Source organism: Papio anubis, chromosome 1 (genome assembly GCF_008728515.1).
Source record: "Papio anubis isolate 15944 chromosome 1, Panubis1.0, whole genome shotgun sequence".
Classification (NCBI taxonomy): Eukaryota; Metazoa; Chordata; class Mammalia; order Primates; family Cercopithecidae; genus Papio; species Papio anubis.
In genome coordinates, this window is record NC_044976.1 from 112,326,007 (window position 1) to 112,353,370 (window position 27,364).

Below are 27,364 nucleotides of genomic sequence, written 5' to 3' on the forward strand. Positions count from 1 at the left end.
AGCTCTTAACTTGGCCTTTCGTGCCCTGAACCAGAGTGACCTCAAGATTCCTCACTTCCTTCTTTCTTCCAGAACCAGCAGTCATCGGCGGCTCCAGCCTCGCAGGAGAGAAGCAGCAACCCAGCCCCCCGCAGGCAGCAGGCGTTTGTGGCCCCTCTCTCCCAAGCCCCCTACACCTTCCAGCATGGCAGCCCACTACACTCGACGGGGCACCCACACCTTGCCCCAGCCCCTGCTCACCTGCCAAGCCAGGCTCATCTGTATACGTATGCTGCCCCCACTTCTGCTGCTGCACTGGGCTCAACCAGCTCCATTGCGCATCTTTTCTCCCCACAGGGTTCCTCAAGGCATGCTGCAGCCTATACCACTCACCCTAGCACTTTGGTGCACCAGGTCCCTGTCAGTGTTGGGCCCAGCCTCCTCACTTCTGCCAGCGTGGCCCCTGCTCAGTACCAACACCAGTTTGCCACTCAGTCGTACATTGGGTCTTCCCGAGGCTCAACAATTTACACTGGATACCCGCTGAGTCCTACCAAGATCAGCCAGTATTCCTACTTATAGTTGGTGAGCATGAGGGAGGAGGAGTCATGGCTACCTTCTCCTGGCCCTGAGTTCTTAATATTGGGCTATGGTGAGATCCTCCCTTACCCTCTTGAAACTTCTTAGCCAGCAACTTGTTCTGCAGGGGCCCACTGAAGCAGAAAGTTTTTCTCTGGGGGAACCTGTCTCAGTGTTGACTGCATTGTTGTAGTCTCCCAAAGTTTGCCCTATTTTTAAATTCTTTATTTTTGTGACAGCAATTTTGGTACTTGGAAGAGTTCAGATGCCCATCTTCTGCAGTTACCAAGGAAGAGAGATTGTTGTGAAGTTACCCTCTGAAAAATATTTTGTCTCTCTGACTTGATTTCTATAAATGCTTTTAAAAACAAGTGAAGCCCCTCTTTATTTCATTTTGTGTTATTGTGATTGCTGGTCAGGAAAAATGCTGATAGAAGGAGTTGAAATCTGATGACAAGAAAAGAAAAATCATTACTTTTTGTTTGTTTATAAACTCAGACTTACTTGCCTATTTTATTTTAAAAGCAGCTTACACAAGTCTGTATTTTTACTATCAGGCATTTCTCCTCAAAATCTCATCTTTGTTTATTGGACATTTAAACTTACAGAGTTTCAGTTTTGTTTTAATGTCATATTATACTTAATGGGTAATTGTTATTTTTGCAAAACTGGTTACGTATTACTCTATGTTACTATTGGGATTCTCTCAATTGCTCCTGTGTGTGTTATAAAGTAGTGTTTAAAAGGCAGCTCACCATTTGCTGGTAACTTAATGTGAGAGAATCCATATCTATGTGAAAACACCAAGTATTCTTTTTAAATGAAGCACCATGAATTCTTTTTTAAATTATTTTTTAAAAGTCTTTCTCTCTCTGATTCAGCTTAAATTTTTTTATTGTAAAAGCCATTAAGGTGGTTATTATTATACGGTGGTGGTGGTTTTATTATATGCAAAATCTCTGTCTATTATGAGATACTGGCATTGATGAGCTTTGCCTAAAGATTAGTATGAATTTTCAATATTACACCTCTGTGTTTTGCTCATCTCTCCCTTCTATTTTATGTGATTTGTTTGGGGAGAAAGCTAAAAAAACCTGAAACCAGATAAGAACATTTCTTGTGTATAGCTTTTATACTTTAAAGTAGCTTCCTTTGTATGCCAGCAGCAAATTGAATGCTCTCTTATTAAGACTTATACAATAAGTGCATGTAGGAATTGCAAAAAATATTTTAAAAATTTATTACTGAATTTAAAAATATTTTAGAAGTTTTGTAATGGTGGTGTTTTAATATTTTACATAATTAAATATGTACATATTGATTAGAAAAATATAACAAGCAATTTTTCCTGCTAACCCAAAATGTTATTTGTAATCAAATGTGTAGTGATTACACTTGAATTGTGTACTTAGTGTGTATGTGATCCTCCAGTGTTATCCGGGAGATGGATTGATGTCCCCGTTGTATTTAAACCAAAATGAACTGATACTTGTTGGAATGTATGTGAACTAATTGCAATTATATTAGAGCATATTACTGTAGTGCTGAATGAGCAGGGGCATTGCCTGCAAGGAGAGGAGACCCTTGGAATTGTTTTGCACAGGTGTGTCTGGTGAGGAGTTTTTCAGTGTGTGTCTCTTCCTTCCCTTTCTCCCTCCTTCCCTTATTGTAGTGCCTTATATGATAATGTAGTGGTTAATAGAGTTTACAGTGAGCTTGCCTTAGGATGGACCAGCAAGCCCCCGGGGACCCTAAGTTGTTCACGGGATTTATCAGAACAGGATTAGTAGCTGTGTTGTGTAAATGCATCGTTCTCAGTTTCCCTGCCAACATTGAAAAATAAAAACAGCAGCTTTTCTCCTTTACCACCACCTCTACCCCTTTCCATTTTGGATTCTCAGCTGAGTTCTCACAGAAGCATTTTCCCCATGTGGCTCTCTCACTGTGCATTGCTACCTTGCTTCTGTGAGAATTCAGGAAGCAGGTGAGAGGAGTCAAGCCAATATTAAATATGCATTCTTTTAAAGTATGTGCAATCACTTTTAGAATGAATTTTTTTTCCTTTTCCCATGTGGCAGTCCTTCCTGCAAATAGTTGACATTCCTAGTAAAATATTTGCTTGTTGAAAAAACATATAACAGATGAGTTTATACCAAAGAGCCTATTGTATTGCTTACCATGTCCCCACACTATGAGGAGGAGTTTTGTGGTGCCGCTGGTGACAAGGAGCTCACAGAAAGGTTTCTTAGCTGGTGAAGAATATAGAGAAGGAACCAAAGCCTGTTGAGTCATTGAGGCTTTTGAGGTTTCTTTTTTAACAGCTTGTAGAGTCTTGGGGCCCTTCAAGCTGTGAAATTGTCCTGGTACTCTCAGCTCCTGCACGGATCTGGGTCAAGTAGAAGGTACTGGGGATGGGGACATTCCTGCCCATAAAGGATTTGGGGAAAGAAGGTTAATCCTAAAATACAGGTGTGTTCCATCTGAATTGAAAATGATATATTTGAGATATAATTTTAGGACTGGTTCTATGTAGATAGAGATGGTGTCAAGGAGGTGCAGGATGGAGATGGGAGATTTCATAGAGCCTGGTCAGCCAGCTCTGTACCAGGTTGAACACCGAGGAGCTGTCAAAGTATTTGGAGTTTCTTCATTGTAAGGAGTAAGGGCTTCCAAGATGGGGCAGGTAGTCAGTACAGCCTACCAGGAACATGTTGTGTTTTCTTTATTTTTAAAAATCATTATATTGAGTTGTGTTTTCAGCACTATATTGGTCAAGATAGCCAAGCAGTTTGTATAATTTCTGTCACTAGTGTCATACAGTTTTCTGGTCAACATGTGTGATCTTTGTGTCTCCTTTTTGCCAAGCACATTCTGATTTTCTTGTTGGAACACAGGTCTGGTTTCTAAAGGACAAATTTTTTTGTTCCTTGTCTTTTTTCTATAAGGGACAAGATTTGTTGTTTTTGTAAGAAATGAGATGCAGGAAACAAAACCAAACCACATTCCTGCCCCCAGTCCAATAAGATACCACTTAAGATAGGAGTCTAAACTCCACAGAAAAGGATAATACCAAGAGCTTGTATTGTTACGTTAATCACTTGACTAGCAGTGTGTGGCTTTAAAAACTTTAGAGATTTTTCAGTCTTCGTCTGCAAACTGGCATTTCCGATTTTCCAACATAAAAATCCACCTGTGTCTGCTGAATGTGTATGTATGTGCTCAATGTGGCTTTAGATTCTGTCCCTGGGGCTTAACATTGTTGGCCCTGACAGGAAGGGAGGAAGCCCGGTGAATTTAGTGAGCAGCTGGCCTGGGTCACAGTGACCTGACCTCCAACCAGCTTAAGGCTTTAAGTCCTCTCTCCGAACTTGCATTTCCAGCTTCTTCCTTTCCAGGTGAGAGAAGAAGCGGGGAAGGGTTCAGTGTAGCCACTCTGGGTTCATAGGGACACTTGGTCACTCCAGAGTTTTTAATAGCTCCCAGGAGGTGATATTATTTTCAGTGCTCAGCTGAAATACCAACCCCAGGAATAAGAACTCCGTTTCAAACAGTTCTGGCCATTCTGAGCCTGCTTTTGTGATTGCTCATCCATTGTCCTCCACTAGAGGGGCTAAGCTTGACTGCCCTTGGCCAGGCAAGCACAGTAATGTGTGTTTTATTCAGCATTATTATGCAAAAATTCACTAGTTGAGATGGTTTGTTTTAGGATAGGAAATGAAATTGCCTCTCAGTGACAGGAGTGGCCCGAGCCTGCTTCCTATTTTGATTTTTTTTTTTTTAAACTGATAGATGGTGCAGCATGTCTACATGGTTGTTTGTTGCTAAACTTTATATAATGTGTGGTTTCAATTCAGCTTGAAAAATAATCTCACTACATGTAGCAGTACATTATATGTACATTATATGTAATGTTAGTATTTCTGCTTTGAATCCTTGATATTGCAATGGAATTCCTACTTTATTAAATGTATTTGATATGCTAGTTATTGTGTGTGATTTAAACTCTTTTTGCTTTCTCCCTTTTTTTGGTTGTGCGCTTTCTTTTACAACAAGCCTCTAGAAACAGATAGTTTCTGAGAATTACTGAGCTATGTTTGTAATGCAGATGTACTTAGGGAGTATGTAAAATAATCATTTTAACAAAAGAAATAGATATTTAAAATTTAATACTAACTATGGGAAAAGGGTCCATTGTGTAAAACATAGTTTATCTTTGGATTCAATGTTTGTCTTTGGTTTTACAAAGTAGCTTGTATTTTCAGTATTTTCTACATAATATGGTAAAATGTAGAGCAATTGTAATGCATCAATAAAATGGGTAAATTTTCTGAATCGTGGCTGTTTTTGACTTCTGTTATAGGATATAAAGGGGATCAATAAATGACGTCTTTGAAAGTGGCTAAGCATATTATATTTGAACATCAGTAGAGTACTAGAGACAATTTCATTCTTCATACAAATCTCCATACTGGAAATGAATAGGGTTTGGCAGGGAATACTTCCCAAGAATGCAGTGTCCAGGGCCCTTACTTCACATCATCTGGATCTGACACTTTGAAAGAGGTAGAAGACATCTGAGACAGGCTAATTAAGCTTTGTTTCCTAGTGTATTTTGCCAAATAGCAGTAGCAGAATGAAAAGATGAGTCACCACAGGAAGCTGCTATTTTTCCCCTCCTTTCAAGCTGTACCGTTAAGAGTCATGGTCCTTTTTAGAGAAGGAACCTCTCTGTCAGATTCTCTTGATTCTAAAGTGAGTAGGATTTCTCCCGATAAAGAAATAGGGGGTTGTTTGGATTAACGACTGCAGGTCTCTGAGTAAATGCTCTCTTTGATTTTTCTTTTTTTTTTGACCTGTGTGTCAGGCCATGTCTACCTTATGGTGGCCATTAATTCATTTCGGATGCTCCTGCAGCCTTAGTTGGGGTATAGAAATGAGAAACACTCAGAAATACCCTTTTGGACCACAACCGAGAGAAATAACCAACAGTCTTTTCTCCCAGTAGTAAGGGGGTCAGAATACACTGATTTAGACTGCAACAACATACATATATGTATATGTATTTCAGATTCTGCCCCCCCCCACAATAAATGAATGTATAGTAAATTAATGTGAACTCATTGAACACTCCTCAGTTTTGGTGAGAGAATATACCTGGCCTCTTTCAAGCAAAGGAAAGCCATGAAAAACAGCGCTGCTGTCAGCCTTACTTCCAGACAATCAAGAGTTAATTTACTAACTTCTCAGTGACCTCTTTTTTTTTTTTTTTTTAATCTGAGTTATATTTTCTTCTTGGGCTAAATCAGAGAGATATTTGCATAGCCAATCCAAGCCTATCCAAAGTAGTAATTGGATAGTCTTGGGGGAAATCTGCATTTTAGTGGTGAAAACCCCTGTAAATTCAATATATTTGGCTTTTGTGGAAAATTTTCCTCGTGGGGTGAGTCTAAGCCTTAGTTTCTATATTAATCATGAGAGATGACACTAGGTGCTTAGCACAAGGTGGCGCCAATGAGCTTTAGAATAAGTTGGGCTTGACCACTTGGGCCTTTTTTTTCCTGCTTCCTCCCCTCAAATCTCACCTCCCCAGCTTCGAGCTTCTACTGAACAAGGCTGAAAACAACCCACTCATTGCAGGGAAGGGAAGGATTAATGAAAGATGTCAGTTTCTTAAGTCACCACTGGTGAAACTTTCCTGAAACAGGAATGGCGTTTGCTGAGTTTTCTCTGGGGTCTCTGCTTCCTGCAGCTAGCTTTCCTGCTTGACTGCCCAGAGGCCTCTGCCTTTGGGTTTCCATCTCTTTCCCCTCCAGGGGAGCCTACAGCCTAGGGGCGGGAGGTGGTTAAGGCTTCTGGCTGCTGTGCAATGGGGCCATCTGTGTTTGATCAATCCTGGCGGAAAGGAGGGGGTGGGGATTGTAAAGAGACTGAAAGCATTCCAGAGTAGTGAGAGAGACCCAGAGATCAGAAAGAGAGAAGGCACCGCCCCCAACCCGCCTCCAAAGCTAACCCTCAGGCTTGAGGGGAGGAGGCCGACTGTAAGTTCCTTCTACTCTGGCACCACTCTCCCGGCTGCCATGGGGCCCAGCACCCCTCTCCTCATCTTCTTCCTTTTGTCATGGTCGGGACCCCTTCAAGGACAGCAGCACCACCTGGTGGAGTACATGGAACGCCGACTAGCTGCTTTAGAGGTGAGGGACCCCCTTCTAGCCCAGCCTAGAAGGATTCCAGGTCTATTGGTTCAACCAGTTTGTTAGGGATCTGGGGATAACAAGAAAGGGCTCTGTAAGACTCTACAGAAAATTCTCCCTTAATAAGAGGACCTTCAGAATGACAAGCCCTCCTCTTTCCCCACATAGAACAATTCCAAAGCAAATAGACTTTTGTGTTTTAACTCTGGGATTAGACAGAATAAGGGGGCAGAGTGGAAACGAGAACCAAGATTGTGGGGCTGCATCTCCGGAGGAGCTGATGATTCTGTTGAAGTTGGAGGTTCCCAGGGAATCTATAATTTCCTGTCTTTTTAACAGGTTGAGATCTGTAGCATTTTAGTTCCCAGAGGATAATTGCTAAGGGAGCAGAGACCTCTTCACACCTTCATGCGCTTAGACCTGCCTAGAGGCTCAGGTGACTCAGTGGCACTGCTCACAGAGAACGCGGGCTGGAGGACATGGAGTCGGGGTAGGGGCCTAGGTGAATCTCAGTTAGGCTCTTTACACATTTAGCACCTCTGCACATCTGGTTTCCTTTTCTGCAGGAATGGAAGGGGATATTGAAGCCTGGCTGAGTTTTCTCTTTTTTTCCCATTCCTGACTCCCGAGTTGGGCCTCTCCCTGCCTGGGAGTTGTAACCCTGCAGCCTCCCTCCTGATCCCCCATCCCTTCAGGAACGGCTGGCCCAGTGCCAGGACCAGAGTAGTCGGCATGCTGCTGAGCTGCGGGACTTCAAGAACAAGATGCTGCCACTGCTGGAGGTGGCAGAGAAGGAGCGGGAGGCACTCAGAACTGAGGCTGACACCATCTCCGGGAGAGTGGATCGTCTGGAGCGGGAGGTGGACTATCTGGAGACCCAGAACCCAGCTCTGCCCTGTGTAGAGTTTGATGAGAAGGTGACTGGAGGCCCTGGGACCAAAGGCAAGGGAAGAAGAAATGAGAAGTATGATATGGTGACAGGTAAATGATCTAAAAGCAGGCCCCTAAATCTCTCAGAACTGATACTCTTCCTTCCTAGCTTCTTACTCTTTTTTCCTCTTTGTCCCAGTCCATTGTGGCTCTGTCTTCTGGAATCTGTTTCAGGGAAACCTCTGTAATGCCAGGTCTATTAAGGAGAGGTTCTGGGGATCCAGGCCGCTGTGGTACCCGCTCTTTCTCAATTCTCCCTAAGAGTGGAGGCATCCACTGGGCAAATGCTCACTATTCTCCAGATCGCCCACCCTGGGGGAGTTCCTGCTGGAGGCATCTAATTCTTGCCTCTATTTCCTTTTCCTGTGCTTTTCTCATCAGACTGTGGCTACACAATCTCTCAAGTGAGATCAATGAAGATTCTGAAGCGATTTGGTGGCCCAGCTGGTCTGTGGACCAAGGATCCACTGGGGCAAACAGAGAAGATCTACGTGTTAGATGGGACACAGAATGACACAGCCTTTGTCTTCCCAAGGCTGCGTGACTTCACCCTTGCCATGGCTGCCCGGAAAGCTTCCCGAGTCCGGGTGCCCTTTCCCTGGGTAGGCACAGGGCAGCTGGTATATGGTGGCTTTCTTTATTTTGCCCGGAGGCCTCCTGGAAGACCTGGCGGGGATGGTGAGCTGGAGAACACTTTGCAGCTCATCAAATTCCACCTGGCAAACCGGACAGTGGTGGACAGCTCAGTATTCCCAGCAGAGGGGTTGATTCCCCCATACGGCCTGACAGCAGACACCTACATCGACCTGGCAGCTGATGAGGAAGGTCTTTGGGCTGTCTATGCCACCCGAGAGGATGACAGGCACTTGTGTCTGGCCAAGTTAGATCCACAGACACTGGACACAGAGCAGCAGTGGGACACACCATGTCCCAGAGAGAATGCTGAGGCTGCCTTTGTCATCTGTGGGACCCTCTATGTCGTCTATAACACCCGTCCTGCCAGTCGGGCCCGCATCCAGTGCTCCTTTGATGCCAGCGGCACCCTGACCCCTGAACGGGCAGCACTCCCTTATTTTCCCCGCAGATATGGTGCCCATGCCAGCCTCCGCTATAATCCCCGAGAACGCCAGCTCTATGCCTGGGATGATGGCTACCAGATTGTCTATAAGCTGGAGATGAGGAAGAAAGAGGAGGAGGTTTGAGGAGCTAGCCTTGTTTTTTGCATCTTTCTTACTCCCATACATTTATATTATATCCCCACTAAATTTCCTGTTCCTCATTCTTCAAATGTGGGCCAGTTGTGGCTCAAATCCTCTACATTTTTAGCCAATGGCAATCAAATTCTTGCAGCTCCTTTGTTTCATACAGAACCCCAGATCCTGAGTAATCCTTGTAGAGCTCAAAGAGTCAAAACCCTCAATGTTCCCTCCTGCTCTCCTGCCCCACGTCAACAAATTTCAGACTAAGATGACCCAGACCCAGAGCACTGACCTTGTATGGGGGCAGGCCCCAGGAGCAGGCAGCAGTGTTCTTGCCCTCAGAGTGACTTGGGGAGGGAGAAATAGGAGGAGACGTCCAGCTCTGCCCTCTCTTCCTCACTCCTCCCTTCAGTGTCCTGAGGAACAGGACTTTCTCCACAGTTTTGTATTGCAACATTTTGCATTAAAAGGAAAATCCACTACTCCTCTCCTGTGTGTGTTTGGGTAGCCCTCAGATCCAACTTCCCCCTGACCATGGATTTTCTCCCTCCCAACCCATCCGCACTCCTTGAGCCATATTAAGGACTTGGCTGGGCTCCCTTTGCTGAGGAAGAGTTTACAGTGAGGCGCCTGGGGGAAGCGGCAGAATCCCGCCACTTTAGGAGGCTGGGCGAAAGGCCTCCTTCCACACCCACTGCCATCCACAGCAGCCAATCCACAGCAGCCATCCCAGAACCTCAGTGGCACCGTGTCTCTGACTGGGAGACACTGGGGCCCAGGGCAGAGCTTCCAATTCCGATTCTCAGAGGATTTTGAAGTACAAAATGGATGTTAGTTGCATTGCAGTCTAGGGTGGAAACCAGAGCCCTGAATGCCTGCCTGTGTTTTTAGTTAAGAACTGAAGTTTCTCCTCTAAAGCGGACTCTGCCCCGCACCCCAGACCTCTCCACTCCCACCTCCAGCGTTGCGCTCCTGCAGGGCCAGGTTGCACAATCGTTCTTGGTCTACACTGCTCTGATTTTCCTGCTGCCACAGCGTCTGCGGTTTGGGCAGGGAGGAGGGGCAGTGACCGTGTCCCAGATGTTGGCCTTACCCGGTCCGCAGCCTATTCCTGCTTTCCTCTTCTCCACCCTCATCACCCTCACCTACCCACTCCAGCCCTGAACCTGGCCGGAACCCGTCAGGACTTCTGGAAACCTAACCCTCTCTGGCCCATACCCTGGCCTCTGGTGTTGGATTGCAGAGGGTAATCTGGGGAAGGGAGAAGGGAGAGGAGGAGGAAGGCTCCGGGCTTTGGACTCCAGTCTCCAGGAATCTGCTGATTTCTGCACCAGGCTCGCACCCCGGCCTCACCCTCACTGCTTCGTGCTCAGCGTGCAGGGGCAAGGCTGGCTGATGGGCAGGATCCACTGCTTTTATGAGGAGTCCACCTCAGGCAGCCCTGGGGGTCCTCTTGGTTATTTGCCCTAGCCAAGTGCGGGGAAGGGGCACAGCCTTCTCCCCAAAGCACAGCCTGCCTTCCCGCCCCAGGTGGGGTGGCTCCGTCAGGGACCTGTGAGCCTCCCTTTGTCTTTTTTTCTTTTCTCCTCAGGCAGAGCTGCTCCAGATGTAGGTTGATGAGGAAGGGGAAAGAAAGACAGTGAAGCACCTCACAAAGGCGCTATTGTAGGGAGCCCGGGGCAGGCAGGGGCTCTCTCCCATTCGATTCTCTCCTAATGTGGGGCTGGCAACAGTAATCACCACCTGTCAGCCCATGGAAGGGTCTGCCCACGGAACAGCTGGCTGCGGCGCGCGTGGTGCACAGGGAGGGGCTGAGGGGGAAGGGCATTCTGAGCGCAGGCCTGGAGAATGGGGTCTGGGCCACAGGGCCGGCAGCGCAGCGTGGGGACTGTGGGTGCCCCAGGTGGAAGGAAGGGGAGCTTGTCTGCTCCCTGGCGTGACTGTGTGTTGTGGGTGAGGGGTGCTTGTGTGTGGCAGAGGTCCCTGTGTGCTCCCTGGTGTGACTGTGGGGTTGGTGGTGGGGGCGGGGGGACACTGCCAGTGTGTGGTAGAGGTGCTTGTCGTCTCCCTAGTGTGACTGTATGTGTATGTGTGCCCGCGTGTGGCAGGGGAGCTTGTCTGCTAGCTGTGTAGCTGTGTGTGACGGGAGGCTGTAGGGTCGGGTTGTGTCTCTGGAGTGACCTTGTTAGAGCACCAAACACCAGGAGCTGCTCTGATGCCCTTGATGAGAGCATAACCTGAGACTCCGGGTGTATAAGTGATGTCAAGGAACGCGTATTTGAAGTACATTCTTAACGCCTTGTCACTTCCATGAAAACCAGGTAACCAGCTTCTTCCGCGTTACATGTGTGTGCTCGTCTTTGTGGCATCTATCTTTGCCTGATTCCACCTCCATGAGAAAGAAAAAAAAAAGCAAAAAGCATCTTTTCTTTTTTTTAGGCTTACAATTTCTCTGGAAAAGTTCATTCAGGCTTTTCTGAAAGGGCAGAAATCTCTGGGGCCTTGTCATTTATTACTTTTCTCTTCTTTCTTTTTGGCTTCTGTGCAACAGCTAGTGCTATTTTGGAAGCATTTTGGAAGGTGAGTAGAACTGTGTGGGCGGATCCAGCGAACTGTCCAAATTCATTAAACGAAATTATCTGCTGCTCCAGGAGACAGCACCAGTAGCTAAATCCTATCATCCACAAGTAGCCTCAGAACCACCTCAGACCCTTCACAACCCATCACTTGGCAGAAATAGGTTATGACCTCTGATTTGGTTGAACGAAAGACAGTGGAAGGCAAAGGACCTAGGAGAGGAGAGGGGTTAAAAGCCCAAAGAGAAGTCCCACATGTGCCCCAATGCCTGGCCCTGATACAGTAAACACCCAAGGATGGGGATGTGGGAAGGGCACCAAGAACCAGGAGGGGCTGCTGTGGTGGAGGCAGCTGTCTGCTAGGTCTTAGGTCCAGATGTTGCTTCTCCTTCACAAGGCAGTATTGAGAGGGTTCCCCTCTCCACCACACTGGGCCTCAGGGTTTCCTGCTTTACCTCCTAAGCTCCCCTCTTTGTTCTCAATATCCTCTCTTCTCCAGTGCTGGTCTCAGCATCTGCCTGCCAGAGAATCCAAAGTGTTTGTCTTGTTCATTCTAATCAAGGAAGCTGAGCCAGTGTTGTGAGCGCCCTGGATGGTGGAGAGGGACAGGGCAGAGATGGACAGGATGAAGTTGTTGATTCAGCTGTCAATGTTTCTTCTGGGATGGGCTCTGAGCTAAACAGAAACCAAGCCCTCCTTTTCCTCCTCCTCCAGTCTCAGATTTTCTGGGCCTCTTCTCGTCTCTCCCTGAACAGGCACCCCCTTCCCTGAGGCTCCTGGGGGCATCCCCTTCCACTGCTCCCCACTCCTCTACCTGGTTTAGAGGAAAGTATGCCCATCTTGAGAGCTGCTGAGACTGTCCTGGTATTTCTCAGGGCCTTCAAGATAGGTCTCTTGAGGGCCTGCTGCCCAGCCTCTCTGTGTCTGCCTTTGCAGTGTAGTGTGGTCTCTGGTCCACGAGAACTTTTCTATTTCTCCGGCTGGAGAGCAGGGGCTGTCCTGTGGCCTTAGCTCCTGTTGGCAGCTGTGGCCTCCACAGGCCCTGTGGACCCCTCAGCCTGGCTGGGGAGCTTTCCTTTGCCTGGTCTTTAACTTCTGTTTTTACAATACAGAGCTTAAAAGATTAAATCTTTATTTCTGGATTTAATAACTCCACAGAATTATAAATGTGGAAGCCAATGTATTACTTTAAAGGGCAGAGTGAGAAACTAAAAGTGCAAAACTCTCAGCACTGTCTCCCCAGAACTTGGGTTCTGACCATGCCTGTAACCGGATACCTCTCCAGGACTGCTCGGTAGGGAAGACCCTAACCCAGTGGTGCTAGAGGAATTAGAGGAATTAAAGGCACACACACAGAAATATAGAGGTGTGGAGTGGGAAACCAGGGGTCTCACAGCCTTCAGAGCTGAGAGCCTCGAACAGAGATTTACCCACATATTTATTAACAGCAAGCCAGTGATAAGCATTATTTCTATAGATTATAGATTAACTAAAAGTATTCCTTATGGGAACCAAAGGGATGGGCTCAAATAAGGGGATGGTTTGGGCTAGTTATCTGCAGCAGGAGCATATCCTTAAGGCACAGATTGCTCATGCTATTGTTTGTGGTTTAAGAATTCCTTTAAGTGGTTTTCCACCCTGGGTGGGCCAGGTGTTCCTTGCCCTCATTCCGGTAAGCCCACAACCTTCCAGCATGGATGTCATGGCCATCACAAACATGTCACAGTGCTGCAGAGATTTTGTTTATGGCCAGTTTTGGGGCCAGTTTATGGCCAGATTTTGGGGGGCCTGTTCCCAACACAGGTCATTCCTGCATAACCTCTGGGGGTCTACCCAGCTCACATTCCCCCTTCTCTGAGATGAGACAACTTTACTCCCTGGCCATAGTGGTATGCCCAGAGGGGAACACATCAGACTCCCTCCTGGGGAGTTAAAACTGCAGGTCAGAGATGTTAGATCTTAGGAAGTGTGTGAAGGTATCTTTGCCCTGCTACCCAGAGGCAGTGAAAGCCCGACTGGAGGGGAAAGGATGAGGTGGACCCCAGGGAGAAGCTGTGACAGAAGGGAGGAGGCTGCTGACCCGGGCCTGGGTTCTGGCCCTTTCCCTAGCCATCAATCCTGAGGTCACAGCACACTTCTGGCTCTTGGGTTCTGCAAAGTGCCTGTAAGTTAATATGAGTGGATTTCTGTTTCCCAAAACCCAAAGGCAGTCCCTCATCTTTACCTTCCCCACCAAAAAAATCCCCTATCCCCTGGACTGCTAGGCAAATGGCCTTGGCCCTATAGTCAGGGGTTTCCAGTCTTTTGGCTTCCCTGGGTCACATTGGAAGAAAAATTATCTTAGACTACACATAAAATACACTAAGGATAGCTGATGAGCTAAAAAAAAAAAAAATTGCAAAAAAGCCCTCATGATGTTTTAAGACAGTTTACAAATTTGTGTTGGGCTGCATTTAAAGCCATCTGGGCCACGTGTGGCCCATGGGCCGGGGGTTGGACAAGCTTGCTGTAGAGTGTTCTTCCCTGCACATGACCTAGAAGACTCACTAGAATAATGAAAGAATCTCCCCAAAGCCTGGCCCCAATCATTCTACCAAGTCACACCTCCTCCACGACACCTTCCAGACGACCTAGTCAGTTCCACATTCCTGTTCTGTTCATTCGTGGGCTGCCGTCTCCCCCCATCAGAGCCTGTAGCACAGCGTTCTTAGAGGTAAACTTATGTATTAGAAAGAGCATCAACTCTGGGGTCAGAGCCTCTGGGATCAGAGTCTGGCTCTGCCACTTACCAAAGTTATTTAAGGCCTCATCTATAAAATAATATCTACCCAATAGGATTGTTGCCATGAGGATTAAGGATGAAATACGCAGATTCTTCAGTAGGGCACACAATCAGTGTGTGGTAGCTCTGAAACCCCACTTCCTTTGAGAGGATTTTCTGGCCCTTTCTACTCCCAATCACACAGGTCAGGACCGTTTTCTGTGGACCCCTGTTCATCCCCAGGCATAGCCCACTTGGAGCCCGTAATGCTCTGTGCCGTTTACTCATGTTGGTGTCGCCAGGGTTTAACACAGAGCCTGACTCATCATTACTTGTTGAATGTATAAATGCTATATATATCCATGCTCCTCCGTCAGGCTGTGAACCCTGGGAACACTGAGCATGTTTGTCTCTTAACTCAGGACCTTGCTCGGGAGTGGCACATTGCCAGCAAGCAGTACATGTTCTTAGTGGCATTTTTCAAGTCAGTTGGTGTATTAGTCTGTTCTCATGCTGTTAATAAAGACACACCTGAGACTGGGTAATTTATAAAGGAAGGGGTTTTAATTGACTCACAGTTCCACACGGCTGAGGAGGCCTCACAAGCATGGCAGAAGAGCAAGGGACGTCTTATATGGAGGCAGGAAAGAAATTTTCTTTCTTTCCTGCAGTGCAGGGGAACTCCCACTTATAAAACCATCAGATCTCATAAGACTTATTCATTCCCACAAGAACAGTATTGGGGAAATCATGCCCATGATTCAATTTTCTCCACCTGGCCCCGCCCTTGACACATGGGGATTATTACAATTCAAGGTGAGATTTGGGTGGAGACATAGTCAAACCATATCAGTTGGACAAAGACAAGATACAGATAGAAACTGAAAACATGCGCCTTTCAATTGCAGAAGGCATTGGCCTTCCCACATGATTCCAATTCGAACATCTAAGGGGAAACTCAAGCTAGGCCAGGACCTTTATGCCCTGAGGCCACAGGGGAGGAGGGTGATAAAACTGCGGAAGGTAGTGGAAGACCTAGGTGTTCAGCACCCGGCTCATAGCAAGGGTCCTGGAGTAGTTGAACCTGTGTTTGCACCCCAGCCACTTGCCAGAGTGTGATGTGGTGCAAGTTACTCCAGCTCTGTGAGCCTGGTTTCTTCATCTATGGAATGGATTTAATAGTACTCACTTCACAGATTGCTGTGAGCATTAAATGAAATAATCTATGTAAAGCAGTGAGCCCAGTATCTGGCACACAGTAGGTGCTCAATATATATTGTTATTATTATTATTGTTGTTACTAATGTTATCATCATTGCATAAGTCTTTTCAGTTAGCAAAGTGCTCTCACATATTTTCTCTCCTTTGATCTGCACAATAATCCCATCAGATGAGCAGGTATCAGAAACCTGAGGATTATAGAGATGAAATGATTCCTCTAAGGCCACATAACTGATAAGTATTGGAGCTGGAACTTATGCTACAGAGGCCATGTGGAGGAGTGTGAAGAGCTGGAGCTCTGAACTCAAGTTGCCTTCAAATCCTTGCTCTGCCACTTGCTAGCAATGTAATCCTGTGCAAACATGCCCTGCCTCAGAGACTGGTGAGGAATGGATGAGCTAGTGTATTAGTCCGTTCTTACACTGCTATAAAGAACTACCTGAGACTGGGCAATTGAAGAAAAGAGGTTTAATTGACTCACAGTTCCCCAGGCTGTACAGGAAACATGGCTAGGAGGCCTCCAGAAACTTACAATCATGGCAGAAGGGTGAAGGGGAAGCAGGCAAGTCTCACATGGCTAGCAAGAGGAAGAGAGAGCCAAGGGGGATGCGCTACACACTTTTAAACAACCAGATCTCACGAGAACTCACTCACTCTCATGAGAATAGCAAGGAGGAGATCTGCCCCCATGATCCAATCACCTCCCAGCAGGTCTTCCCTCAACACTGGGGATTATGATTCAACATGAGATTTGGGTAGGAACCAGAGCCAAACCATATCAGCTAATGTTTATAAAATATCTAGCAGAGCATCTAGAAGAGTAGATGTTCAATAAATGTTCATTCTTAGGCCCATGACTCTTGCTATTTTATTTTTTTGGAGCAGGGGACAGGTTCTCACTCTGTCACCCAGGTTGGAGTGAGATCTTAGGTCACTGCAACCTCTACCTCCCAGGTGCAAGTCATCCTCTCACCTCAGCCGGGACCAAAGGCACACGCCACCACACCTAGCTAATTTGACTCTTGCTATCTCGATGTGGAACAACATGCCAGCGATCATCTCTGCTTGGCATTATAAACCATTTATATTGACCCAATGGGCCTTCCGCTCCTTCCTTCTCCATTTGTACACTGTTCTGTAGGAAGACGTGGCACCTGTTTCCCACCACAGATCTCTGTGTTATCAGTAACAGCAGGGTTAACAGGTGCCCTGCACCAGCCATGAGGGAAGAAAGTAAGGTGCACCGAGACATCCTCCTTCTCTGTGCCTGGACCACCTCTCCCAGCAGTGATATGTGTGTGTGTGTGTGTGTGTGCACGCGCGTGAGAGAGAGCGAGAGAGAGCGAGAGAGAGAGAGCGAGAGAGAGAGAGAGAGAAACATTGTGCTCCAAAGCCACATTTTTCCTTCAATCACATTTTCTCTCAAAGATATTTTAGTTGTTCAGCCTGTGTCCCTAGAATTCATCATTATTAACTTTTTGGACTTACCTTGCAGTGGATTTTGACAGATCCTTCGGTGCCATTTTGGTACACTTCATCTTATGGGTATTTATTACTGTCCAATTTCACATAGTTTTGGTTTTGTAGCTGGTGAATTTTGTGTTCCAGACCTGTAAATCTATGCAGTTGTCAAATGCACGAGCTGTTCTCTATCTATTCTTATTGTCCTTTTGGGGGAAGGAAGATAGTGTGGAAAGAACATGGATGGGAGTAAGATGAACTTTCTATTTCTATGTAATTGGTCCACATGCTGACTGTCCTGACTCTGCTCCTCATTGACCATGTGACCTTGAACAAGATGCTAACCCCTCTGTGCCTCAGTTTGCTCATTTGCAAAACAGGATTATATTATCTGGATTATCGTTGCCTAGGATCATTGCAGTTCAAGCCCTAATGCATAAAGCATTCAGAACTTCTAGCAAGGACTCTTAGGAATCATGTCCTTTGGCTTCCTCTTCTTACAACAGGAGAAACTGAAGCTCAGAGAGCGTTTTGAGGGTGGAGACCATGCCTTATCCATCCTTCTATCCCCAGGATCCAGACACAGTTAGGTGCATACTGGGTATCCAACAGATATTTTGTAAATCAGTTGTGTGACCAGCTCCCAGTGACATATCTGTAATTTAGCCCCTCTTGATGACTCAGAGTGATTATCCACATCAATCACTATACTGTGCATCCTGCCAGGATGCCTTTGGAACCAATTATGCTATATAGAATGTGGCCGTTATGCTTTTCTACTTATGTTTCCTGCTCTCTTCTCCCTCGCTGTCAGCTGTCAGTTCTCCCTGTAGCCACTGAATCCACTTTAAGAAACCTCTGTCACTGTTTTGAATGGGCTGTCCACTGTAGTCTGGGCAGAATAGCAGTAAAAGGACTTTGAAAGATTTAAGTTTAGCGCACATAGCAGGTACCTTTATTGGAGTCACAAGGATTATGGCGGAGTAGACCACAGACTAGAATCACTGGCTTTTTTTAAAATTTCTTTTTTTTAAATTATACTTTATGTTCTAGGGTACATGTGTACAACGTGCAGGTTTGTTACATATGTACACATGTGCCATGTTGGTGTGCTGCACCCATTAACTCATCATTTACATTAGGTATATCTCCTAATGCTATCCCTCCCCACTCCCCTGACCCCACAACAGGCCCCAGTGTATGATGTTCCCCTTCCTGTGTCCAAGTGTTCTCATTGTTCAATTCCCACCTATGATTGAGAACATGCGGTGTTTGGTTTTCTGTTCTTGTGATAGTTTGCTGAGAATGATGGTTTCCAGCTGCATCCATGTCCCTACAAAGGACATGAACTCATCCTTTTTAATGGCTGCATAGTATTCCATGGTGTATATGTGACACATTTTCTTAATCCAGTCTATCATTGATGGACATTTGGGTTGGTTCTAAGTCTTTGCTATTGTGAATAGTGCCGCAATAAACATCATACGTGTGCATGTGTCTTTATAGCAGCATGATCTATAATCCTTTGGATGTATACCCAGTAATGGGATGACTGGGTCAAATGGTATTTCTAGTTCTAGATTCTTGAGGAATCACCACACTGTCTTCCACAATGGCTGAACTAGTTTACAGTCCCACCAACAGTGTAAAAATGTTCCTATTTCTCCACATCCTCTCCAGCACCTGTTGTTTCCTGACTTTTTAATGATTGCCATTCTAACAGGTGTGAGATGGTATCTCATTGTGGTTTTGATTTGCATTTCTCTGATGAGTAGTGATGATGAGCATTTTTTCATGTGTCTGTTGGCTGCATGAGTGTCTTCTTTTGAGAAGTGTCTGTTCATATCCTTTGCACACTTTTTGATGGGGTTGTTTGTTTTTTTCTTGTATATTTGTTTGAGTTCTTTGTAGGTTCTGGATATTAGCCCTTTGTCAGATGAGTAGATTGCAAAAATTTTCTCCCATTCTGTAGGTTGCCTGTTTACTCTGATGGTAGTTTCTTTTGCTGTGCAGAAGCTCTTTAGTTTAATTAGATCCCATTTGTCAATTTTGGCTTTTGTTGCCATTGCTTTTGGTGTTTTAGACATGAAGTCCTTGCCCATGCCTATGTCCTGAATGGTATTACCTAGGTTTTCTTCTAGGGTTTTTATGGTTTTAGGTCTAACATTTAAGTCTCTAATCGATTGAGTCTTATTTCTAAGAGCTCCCAGTTAATTCTCTGGATCTAGGCTGTGCTGTAGTTTTCAGTTTCCTTGATCCTCTGGTCTTTTGCCCGTAAATGAAGAACATCTGGCTCCCAAAACTGATCCTGAAGCTTTAGACTGTACTTCATATGTGTCCTCAGCCCCTTCCAGATGATTCATGATTCTGGAATTCATTGTGTGGGAGTCTAAGTCTCTTTGTAAGTCTCTAAGGACTTGCTTTATGAATCTGGGTGCTCCTGTATTGGGTGCGTATATATTTAGGAGTTAGTTCTTCTTGTTGAATTGATCCTTTTACCATTATGTCACAGCCTTCTTTGTCTCTTTTGATCTTTGTTGATTTAAAGTCTGTTTTATCAGAGACTAGGATTGCAATCCCTGCCTTTTTTTTGTTTTCCATTTGCTTGGTAGATTTTCCTCCATCCCTTTATTTTGAGCCTACATGTGTCTCTGCACGTGAGATGGGTCTCCTGAATACAGCAAACTGATGAGTCTTGACTCTTCATCCAATTTGCCAGTCTGTGTCTTTTAATTGGAGCATTTAGCCTATTTACATTTAAGGTTAATATTGTTATGTGTGAACTTGATCCTGTCATTATGATGTTAGCTGGTACCGGTTATTCCTTTCTATGTTTAGTGCTTCCTTCAGGAGCTCTTGTAGGGCAGGCCTGGTGGTGACAAAATCTCTCAGTATTTGCTTATCTGTAAAGGATTTTATTTCTCCTTCATTTATGAAACTTAGTTTGGTTGGACATGAAGTTCTGGGTTGAAAATTCTTTTCTTTAAGAATGTTGAATATTGTCCCCCACTCTCTTCTGGCTTGTAGAGTTTCTGCCGAGAGATCCACTGTTAGTCTGATGGGCTTCCCTTTGTGGGTAACCTACCTTTCTCTCTGGCTGCCTTTAACATTTTTTCCTTCATTTCAACTTTGGTGAATCTGACAATTATGTGTCTTAGAGTTGCTCTTCTCGAGGAGTATCTTTGTGGCATTATCTGTATTTCCTGAATTTGAATGTTGGCCTGCCTTGCTAGGTTGGGAAAGTTCTCCTGGATAATATCCTGCAGAGTGTTTTCCAGCTTGGTTCCATTCTTTCCATCACTTTTGGGTATACCAATCAGATGTAGATTTGGTCTTTTCACATAGTCCCATATTTCTTGGAGGCTTTGTTCATTTCTTTTGACTCTTTTTTCCCTAAACTTGTCTTCTTGCTTCATTTCATTCATTTGATCTTCAATCACTGATACCCTTTCTTCCAGTTGATCAAGTTGGTTGCTGGAGCTTGTGCATTTGTCATGTAGTTCTCGTGTCATGGTTTTCATCTCTATCAGGTCGTTTAAGGACTTCTCTGCTTTGGTTATTCTAGTTAGTCATTTGTCAAATCTTTCTTCAAGGTTTTTAGTTTCTTTCTGCTGGGTTCGTAATTCCTCCTTTAGCTCGGAGAAGTTTGATTGTCTGAAGCCTTCTTCTCTCAACTCGTCAAAGTCATTCTCCGTCCAGCTTTGTTCCATTGCTGGTGAGGAGCTGCATTCCTTTGGAGGGTGAGAGGCACTCTGACTTTTAGAATTTCCAGGTTTTCTGCACTGCTTTTCCCCCATCTTTGTGGTTTTATCTGCCTTTGGTCTTTGATGATGGTGATGTACAGATGGGGTTTTGGTGTGGATGTCCTTTCTGTTTTTATTTTTCCTTCTAACAGTCAGGACCCTCAGCTGCAGGTCTGTTGGAGTTTGCTCAAGGTCCACTCCAGACCCTGTTTGCCTGGGTATTAGCAGCGAAGGCTGCAGAAGAGTGAATATTGCTGAACAGCAAATGTTGCTGTCTGATCATTCCTCTGGAAGCTTTGTCTCAGAGGTGTACCTGGCCATGTGAGGTGTGAGGTGTCAGTCTGCCCCTAGTGGGGGATGTCTCCCAGTTAGGCTACTCAGGGCTCAGGGACCCACTTGAGCAGACAGTCTGTCCATTCTCAGATCTCAAACTCAGTGCTGGGAGAATCCCTGCTCTCTTCAAAGCTGTCAGACAGGGACATTTACATCTGCAGAGGTTTCTGCTGCCTTTTGTTTAGCTATGCCCTGTCCCCAGCAGTGGAGTCTACAGAGGCAGGCAGGCCTCCTTGAGCTGTGGTGGGCTCCACCCAGTTCGAGCTTCCTGGCCACTTTGTTTACCTACTTAAGCCTCAGCAATGGCTGGCGCCCCTCCCCCAGCCTCCCTGAGGCCTTGCAGTTAGATCTCAGACTGCTGTGCTAGCAATGAGGGAGGCTCTGTAGGTGTGGGATCCTCTGAGTTAGGCACAGGATGTAGTCTCCTGGTGTGCCATTTGCTAAGACCCTTGGTAAAGTGCAGTATTAGGGTGGGAGTGAACCGATTTTCCAGGTGTTGTGTGTCACGGTTTCCCTTGGCTAGGAAAGGGAATTCCCTTCCCCCTTGTGCTTCCTGGGTGAGGTGATGCCTTGCCCTGCTTTGGCTCTTGCTTTTTGGGCTGCACCCACTGTCCTACACCCTGTCCGACATGTCCCAGTGAGATGAACCCGGTACCTCAGTTGGAAATGCAGCAATCATTCATCTTCTGTGTTACTCATGCTGGGAGCTAAAGGCTGGAGCTATTCCTATTCGGCCTTCTTGGCGCCACCCCTAATCATTGACTATTTTAAGCTGGAAGAGGTCTCACAGTCATCTGGTCTGACCTCTTTAAGTCATGCAACTATATCCTAACTCATGCCGCTGTCCAGTTCCTTCTATGCATGGGGTTAGTTTACTCAGTGACTTGTGAAGCAGGTGCATGTTTTATGCAGGTAATGGTTGATAAAGTCATGGCTCCACCCTTTGGAATTTCTACCCAGTGATCTGGATTCTTAAGCAATTTTCCTCTCAGGACAGAGGAGGTACACATACATAGATGGGAGTTTCTCCTGATTGCTAATTATGACATAGCAACTTCCCTCTTTTTCTCCTCTGTGTTCTCTCTAGCCCTTTTTAGTCCTGATTGAGGTGAAATACTTTTTTACAGCCATATATTACTTAGAGATCTAGGGGAAACTCTAATAATGTAAACTGAAAACACTCATGGATAATTAAGTAGGGGAGGGGTGACAGAGAGAAATGGTAATTCTATCACTGGATTTCAAATTGAGATAAGAGTGATTCCATTTAAATCAAACTTCAATATTCACTCAAAAGCCTGTAAATTTCAGATTTATTGGCCATAAATTGTGATTTATGTCTTGTGGGTTTTTAATGAGGGCAAATGAGGCAGAGAAGTGCTCTTATTGATTCATGGTCTGGAAAGGATCTGGCTGGCTTATGCTCTCTCTGAGGGCCAAGTAGTTGAAGGGCATGGAGCAGAGGTCCAAGGTTGAAGTTGCAGTTCAGCTATTTTCTGCTTGTGTGATCTCAGTTTCCTCATCTGTAAGATAGTAATGATATTAATATCTCCCTCACGGGGTGGTGTGATGACTAAATGAGATGATGCATGTGAATGTGGTTTGCAAATCATAAGCTACCCAAATCAAATGCCAGCTGCTCTCATTATTGATTTAATACCTAGCATTGACTGTCTAGTGTCTGTGCTGGGTTTTGGGCAGCCAAGGAATGGGGTTGGCCAGCAGCCTGTCTGGCAAGGAAGAGCAGAAGGATGTGTGCAAAAGAAAAGTCTTTCTCCTTTCCCACAGGTAAACGCCATCCTTAAGTAAATATTATTTCCATGACTCTTTTTTTTTTTTTTTTTTTTTTTAAATTTAAGACAGGGCCTCTCTATGTTGCCCAAGCTGGTCTCAAACTCCTGACTCAAGCAATCCCCTTCAGTCTCCCAGAGTGCTAGCATTATAAGCATGAGCCACCAGGCTCAGCCCCCATGACTTAAAAAAACATGTTTGTTGTGTATATCTTTACCAATATAATTTATATAATTATTTTGTATGTTTAAAAAAATTCACATCATTTATGCAGTAAAAATTGCCACATTATTTTTGAGCTTGCCCAGGATGACACATACTGCTGTGGCTCACTATTTTAACCATCTGTATATGAATAAGCCTACTTCCCTACTGCTGGTCAGTTTGGTTGTTGCCATCTCTCACTGCTTGAAATAGTGCTGAGCAAATGACCTCATCCGTGTTTCCCATGCCCATGTGAGAGAGTCCCTCTAAAACCCCTAGAAGTGGAAGCTACTGCTGTGTTACTGGTGTGTCTGTCCTCTGGACATTGCTATAAGACTTTCCAAAGTGAATGTGCCACTCTGTATCCCTGATTCCTCATGGCCCATTAATACCTAGTGTTACCACGTGTGTTGATTTTTGCCAGCCTGATGAGTCTAATGTGGTATCTTATTATTATGTTAACGATCATGTGGAAGAATTTTTAGGGTAAAGGAAACATTTTAATATTTTTTCTGGGAGTGATATCAGTAAGATGGCTGGCTGGTGATGCCTAGCATTCATCCCCTTCACACAAAAAGCACTAAGGCAATGAATAAACAGCTAAGATCTGACCAGAGTGTTGAAGAGAGTGGAGACGGGAAATCCAGGAGGGCAACATGGAGGCACCCTGCCTCTGTAGCCTCACCTTCTGTATCTGAATCAGATCTGCCTGGAGTCAGGCAGGACTTTCCATTATGAGGAAAAGTGAAGCAGAAGATCTCCACAAGCCCCTGTTGCTGCTACAAACATTTATAATCCTTACTACAGGAGAATCTCACAGTCCTCATAGGCCCTAGACCTGGTTTGGAGAGCTGCCAGGAACTCAGGCGGCTGCATCACCTAAGCTTAGGAGCACAAGGTGTACACTTCCCACCCCTCACCCACCCCCGTCTGTGAGACAAGCTGCTGCAGCATAGTGCCATCCTGAGACCTCAGCCAACCTTTAGAGTACATCCTCTTCTGGGGGCCGAAAGCCATTGCACCTGCCCAGCACTGGGGCTCCATCTTTATTCCGCCAAACCGACATGGTTGGCTAAATGGCACAGCATCAGCTGCGTGGAGCCCGGGCTGTGATGCTGGTCCTGCACAGCAGGGAAACCAGACCCTCAGTCCCATTTCCAGCTGGAGGAACAGTCTGGCAATCCTGCTCAGGGTGAAATCCCCCTTGAACTAGCCAAGCTGCTGCACGCCCTCCCTCAAGCAGAAGAGGCCTCCAAGCCTCCAAGAAACTGAGAGACCCCTGGGCCAGCAGAGTGGCTACACACCCATGCACAAGGCCTGAGAAACAGCCCCACAGAGCTCCCCACCGCATGCAGATATGTCCCTCAGCTGCCAAATGGTCCTGTGCCCCCAGTAAAGGCCTGAGAAACAGTCCCACAGGGTGCCCCTGGTGTGCACATCCCCAGGCTAGCCAAACACCCAAGAGCCCACACCGTGGACCTGAGAAGCAGCTCCATAGGTCGCCCCCAGCAGACGTGCATCCAGGCAAGCTGAGAAGAAATGTGATCATGACCTGGGCTTGAGAAATAGCCCTGTGGGCTGCCCCTGGCAGACATACCCCCAGGCTAGCTGAGCAGCTCTGCACCTGCATCCTGAGCCTAATAAACGGCTCTGTGAGTTGCCCCCAGCAAACATCCCCCCAGGCCAACCAAGAAGCTGTGCAGTTGTGTTCTGGGCCTGAGAAATAGCCCTGCAGGCTGCTCCTGGCAGACATGTCCACAGACTGGCTGAGCAACTATGTGCCTATGCTTCCAGCCAGAGTAACAGCTCAGTGGCCCAAACCTCAGTGAGCAAGACCTCAAGTTGGTCAACCCACCATGTGCACACATGCACCCCTAACTTGAGAAACAGACTGGCAAGACCACCTGTGGCAAAGCTGCACCACCATTGCAGCTTAAGCCGCTGAGCAACTTGCAAACACCACAGTGTGAATTACAGCTGAAGAAACTACATGGAATCTACACTACTGCATCCACCTAGAATCAAGGCCAACATACTACACTGAACTGACACCCCAAGACCCATTCTTATGAATAAGTCTTCCCCTACAAAACCTACTCCATAAAATTGAAAGAGGCAACTTTTCCACCAAATGCATAGAAATCAATGTAGGGACACATCCAATACAAAAAAGAAAGGAAACATGACACCTCCAAAGGAAAATAATAATTCTCTAGTAAAAATCCGAATCACAAGGAAATATATGAAATGCTAGAAAAAGCTTTCAAAATAATCATCTTAAGGAAACTCAATGAGATACAGGATTCAGATACACAATTTAATGAAATCAGGAAAACAATTCATGATGTGAATGAGAAATTTAACAGAGACAGATATAAAATGAATCAAATGGAAATTCTAGAATAATTCAATAAATGAAATAAAAAATACAATTGAGAGTTTCAAAAACAGACTAGACCAAGCAGAAGAAAGAATGTCTGAACTTGAAGGCAGGCCTTTTGAAATAACACAGGCGGATAGAACAAAAAAGAATAATGAATTATAAAGAATGAAGAGACTTGGTGTGGTGGCTCACGCCTATAATCCCAGAACTTTGGGAAGCCTAGGTGGATGGATCACTTGAGGTCAGAAGTTCAAGACCAGCCTGGTCAACATGGTGAAACCCCATCTCTACTATAAATACAAAAAGCAGCCAGGTGTGGCAGTACATGCCTGTAATCCCAGCTATTTGGGAAGCTGAGGCATGAGGATTGCTTGAACCTGGGAGGCAGAGGTTGCAGTGAGCCAAGATCATGCCACTGCACTCTTGCCTGGGTGACAGAATGAGACTCCAGTCTCAAAAAAAAAAAAAAAAAAAAAAATTCCTACAGGGTTTACAGGACATCACCAAGCAAACAAAATTTTATGTAATGGGTGTTCCAGAAGGAGAAGAGAAGGGAAAAGGTGAGGAAAACGTATTTAATGAAATCATAGCAGAAAATTTTCCAAGTCTTGGGAGAGAGATGGACATCCAAGTCCAGAAAGCTCAAAGAACCCCCGAATAGATTCAACCCAAACAGGTCCTCTCCAAGGCACATTATAGTCAAATTGTCAAAAGTCAAAAACAAAGAAAGAATTCTAAAAGCACCAAGAGAAAAGCATCAAGTCAGTTATAAAAGAATCCCCGTCAGACAAACAGTGGATTTCTCAGTAGAAACCTTACAGGCCAAGAGAGAATGGGATGATATATTCAAAGTACTGAGAGAAGAACTAGACAGCCAAGAATATTATACCCAGCAAAGCTATTCTTCAGAAATGAAGGAGAAATAAAATCTTTCACAGATAAGCAAAAACTAAGGGAATTCATCACTACCAGACTGGCCTTATAAGAAATGCCCAAGGGAGTCTTACATCAAGTGAAAAGATGATAACCACTATCATGAAAACATGTGAAATTCTAAACTCACTGGTAGAGTTGATACACAAAACCGAAAAAGAATGGAGTCAAACTGTATCACTACCAGCCAAGCATGGTGGCTCACATTTGTAATCCCAGCACTTTGGGAGGCTGAGGCAGGAGGATTGCTTGAGACCAGGAGTTCAAGACCAACTTGCACAACATAGTGAGACACTATCTTAACAAACAAAAAAATAAAAATAAAAATAAGAGAAAGAAAAAGAAAGGAAAAATTAGCCAGGCATGGTGGCACACACCTGTGTTCCCAACTACTCAGGAGGCGGAGGTGAGAGGATTGCTTGAGCCCAGGGAGTGTAGGCTACAGTGAGCCATGATTGTGCTACAGGTCTCCAGCCTGGACAACAGAGCAAGACCCTGTCTCAAAAACAAAGAAACAACAACAACAAAACCCTTATATTACAGAAAACCACCCAATTGTAAAAATAAATAATAAGACAGGAAATAAGGAACAAAATTTGCAAAAAATAACCAGAAAACAATCAATAAAATGACAGGAGTAAGTCATCAGCTATCAATACTAACTTTAAATGTATATGGATTAAATTCCCTGTTTAAAAGATATGGATTGGTTGAATAAATTTAAAAAAACAAGACCCAACTATATTCTGCTTACAAGAAACTCACCTCACCTGTGAAGACACACAGAGACTGAAAGTGAAGAGATGGAAAAAGGTATTCTGTATAACTGGAAACCAAAACCAAGCAGAAGTAGTTATAATTATATCAGACAAAATAGACTTCAAGTGAAAAGATGTAAAAAGGGGCAAATAATACCAAAGGAATCAATTCAGCAAGAGAATATAAAAATTACTATATATGCATCCAACAGCAGAGCACCCAGATATATAAAGCAAATGTTATTAAATCTAAAGAGAGAGGTAAAGCCCAGTACAGCAGTAGCTGGGGACTTCAACATTCCACTCTCAGCATCAGACAAAT

At 45.2% G+C, this 27,364-nt stretch overlaps 2 protein-coding genes across 8 annotated transcripts in view; both read left to right on the forward strand.

Moving 5' to 3' along the window:
• The window catches only part of HIPK1 (homeodomain interacting protein kinase 1), a 46,909-nt gene extending 42,019 nt beyond the window's left edge, over positions 1–4,890 (forward strand). For 3 of the 7 annotated variants that reach the window (XM_021922359.2, XM_021922363.2, XM_031655370.1), the window contains exon 16: positions 73–4,890. In XM_021922359.2, the coding sequence (XP_021778051.1) occupies positions 73–561 (489 nt within the window). In that variant the 3' untranslated portion in view covers positions 562–4,890. The remainder of the gene's footprint in view (positions 1–72) is intronic. The other 4 variants (XM_021922361.2, XM_009215821.2, XM_021922377.2 and 1 more) reach the window with 4 other exon arrangements.
• Positions 4,891–5,907: 1,017 nt separating this feature from the next.
• On the forward strand, positions 5,908–9,362 carry OLFML3 (olfactomedin like 3). Its single transcript, XM_003892426.4, has 3 exons — positions 5,908–6,749; positions 7,445–7,730; positions 8,061–9,362. Exons 1-3 carry the CDS (start codon positions 6,636–6,638, stop codon positions 8,879–8,881), a joined length of 1,221 nt encoding a protein of 406 aa, XP_003892475.1. The 5' UTR covers positions 5,908–6,635; the 3' UTR covers positions 8,882–9,362.
• The last annotated feature ends 18,002 nt before the right edge of the window (positions 9,363–27,364 follow it).

What these genes read in the sequence shown, in the direction of transcription:
- OLFML3 (XM_003892426.4), top strand. Translation starts at nt 6,636, where the DNA reads ATGGGGCCCAGCACCCCTCTCCTCATCTTCTTCCTTTTGTCATGGTCG. An exon ending in GCCGACTAGCTGCTTTAGAG is followed by an intron (nt 6,750 to 7,444) that starts GTGAGGGACCCC and finishes CCATCCCTTCAG; the next exon opens with GAACGGCTGGCCCAGTGCCA. An exon ending in GAAGTATGATATGGTGACAG is followed by an intron (nt 7,731 to 8,060) that starts GTAAATGATCTA and finishes TTTTCTCATCAG; the next exon opens with ACTGTGGCTACACAATCTCT.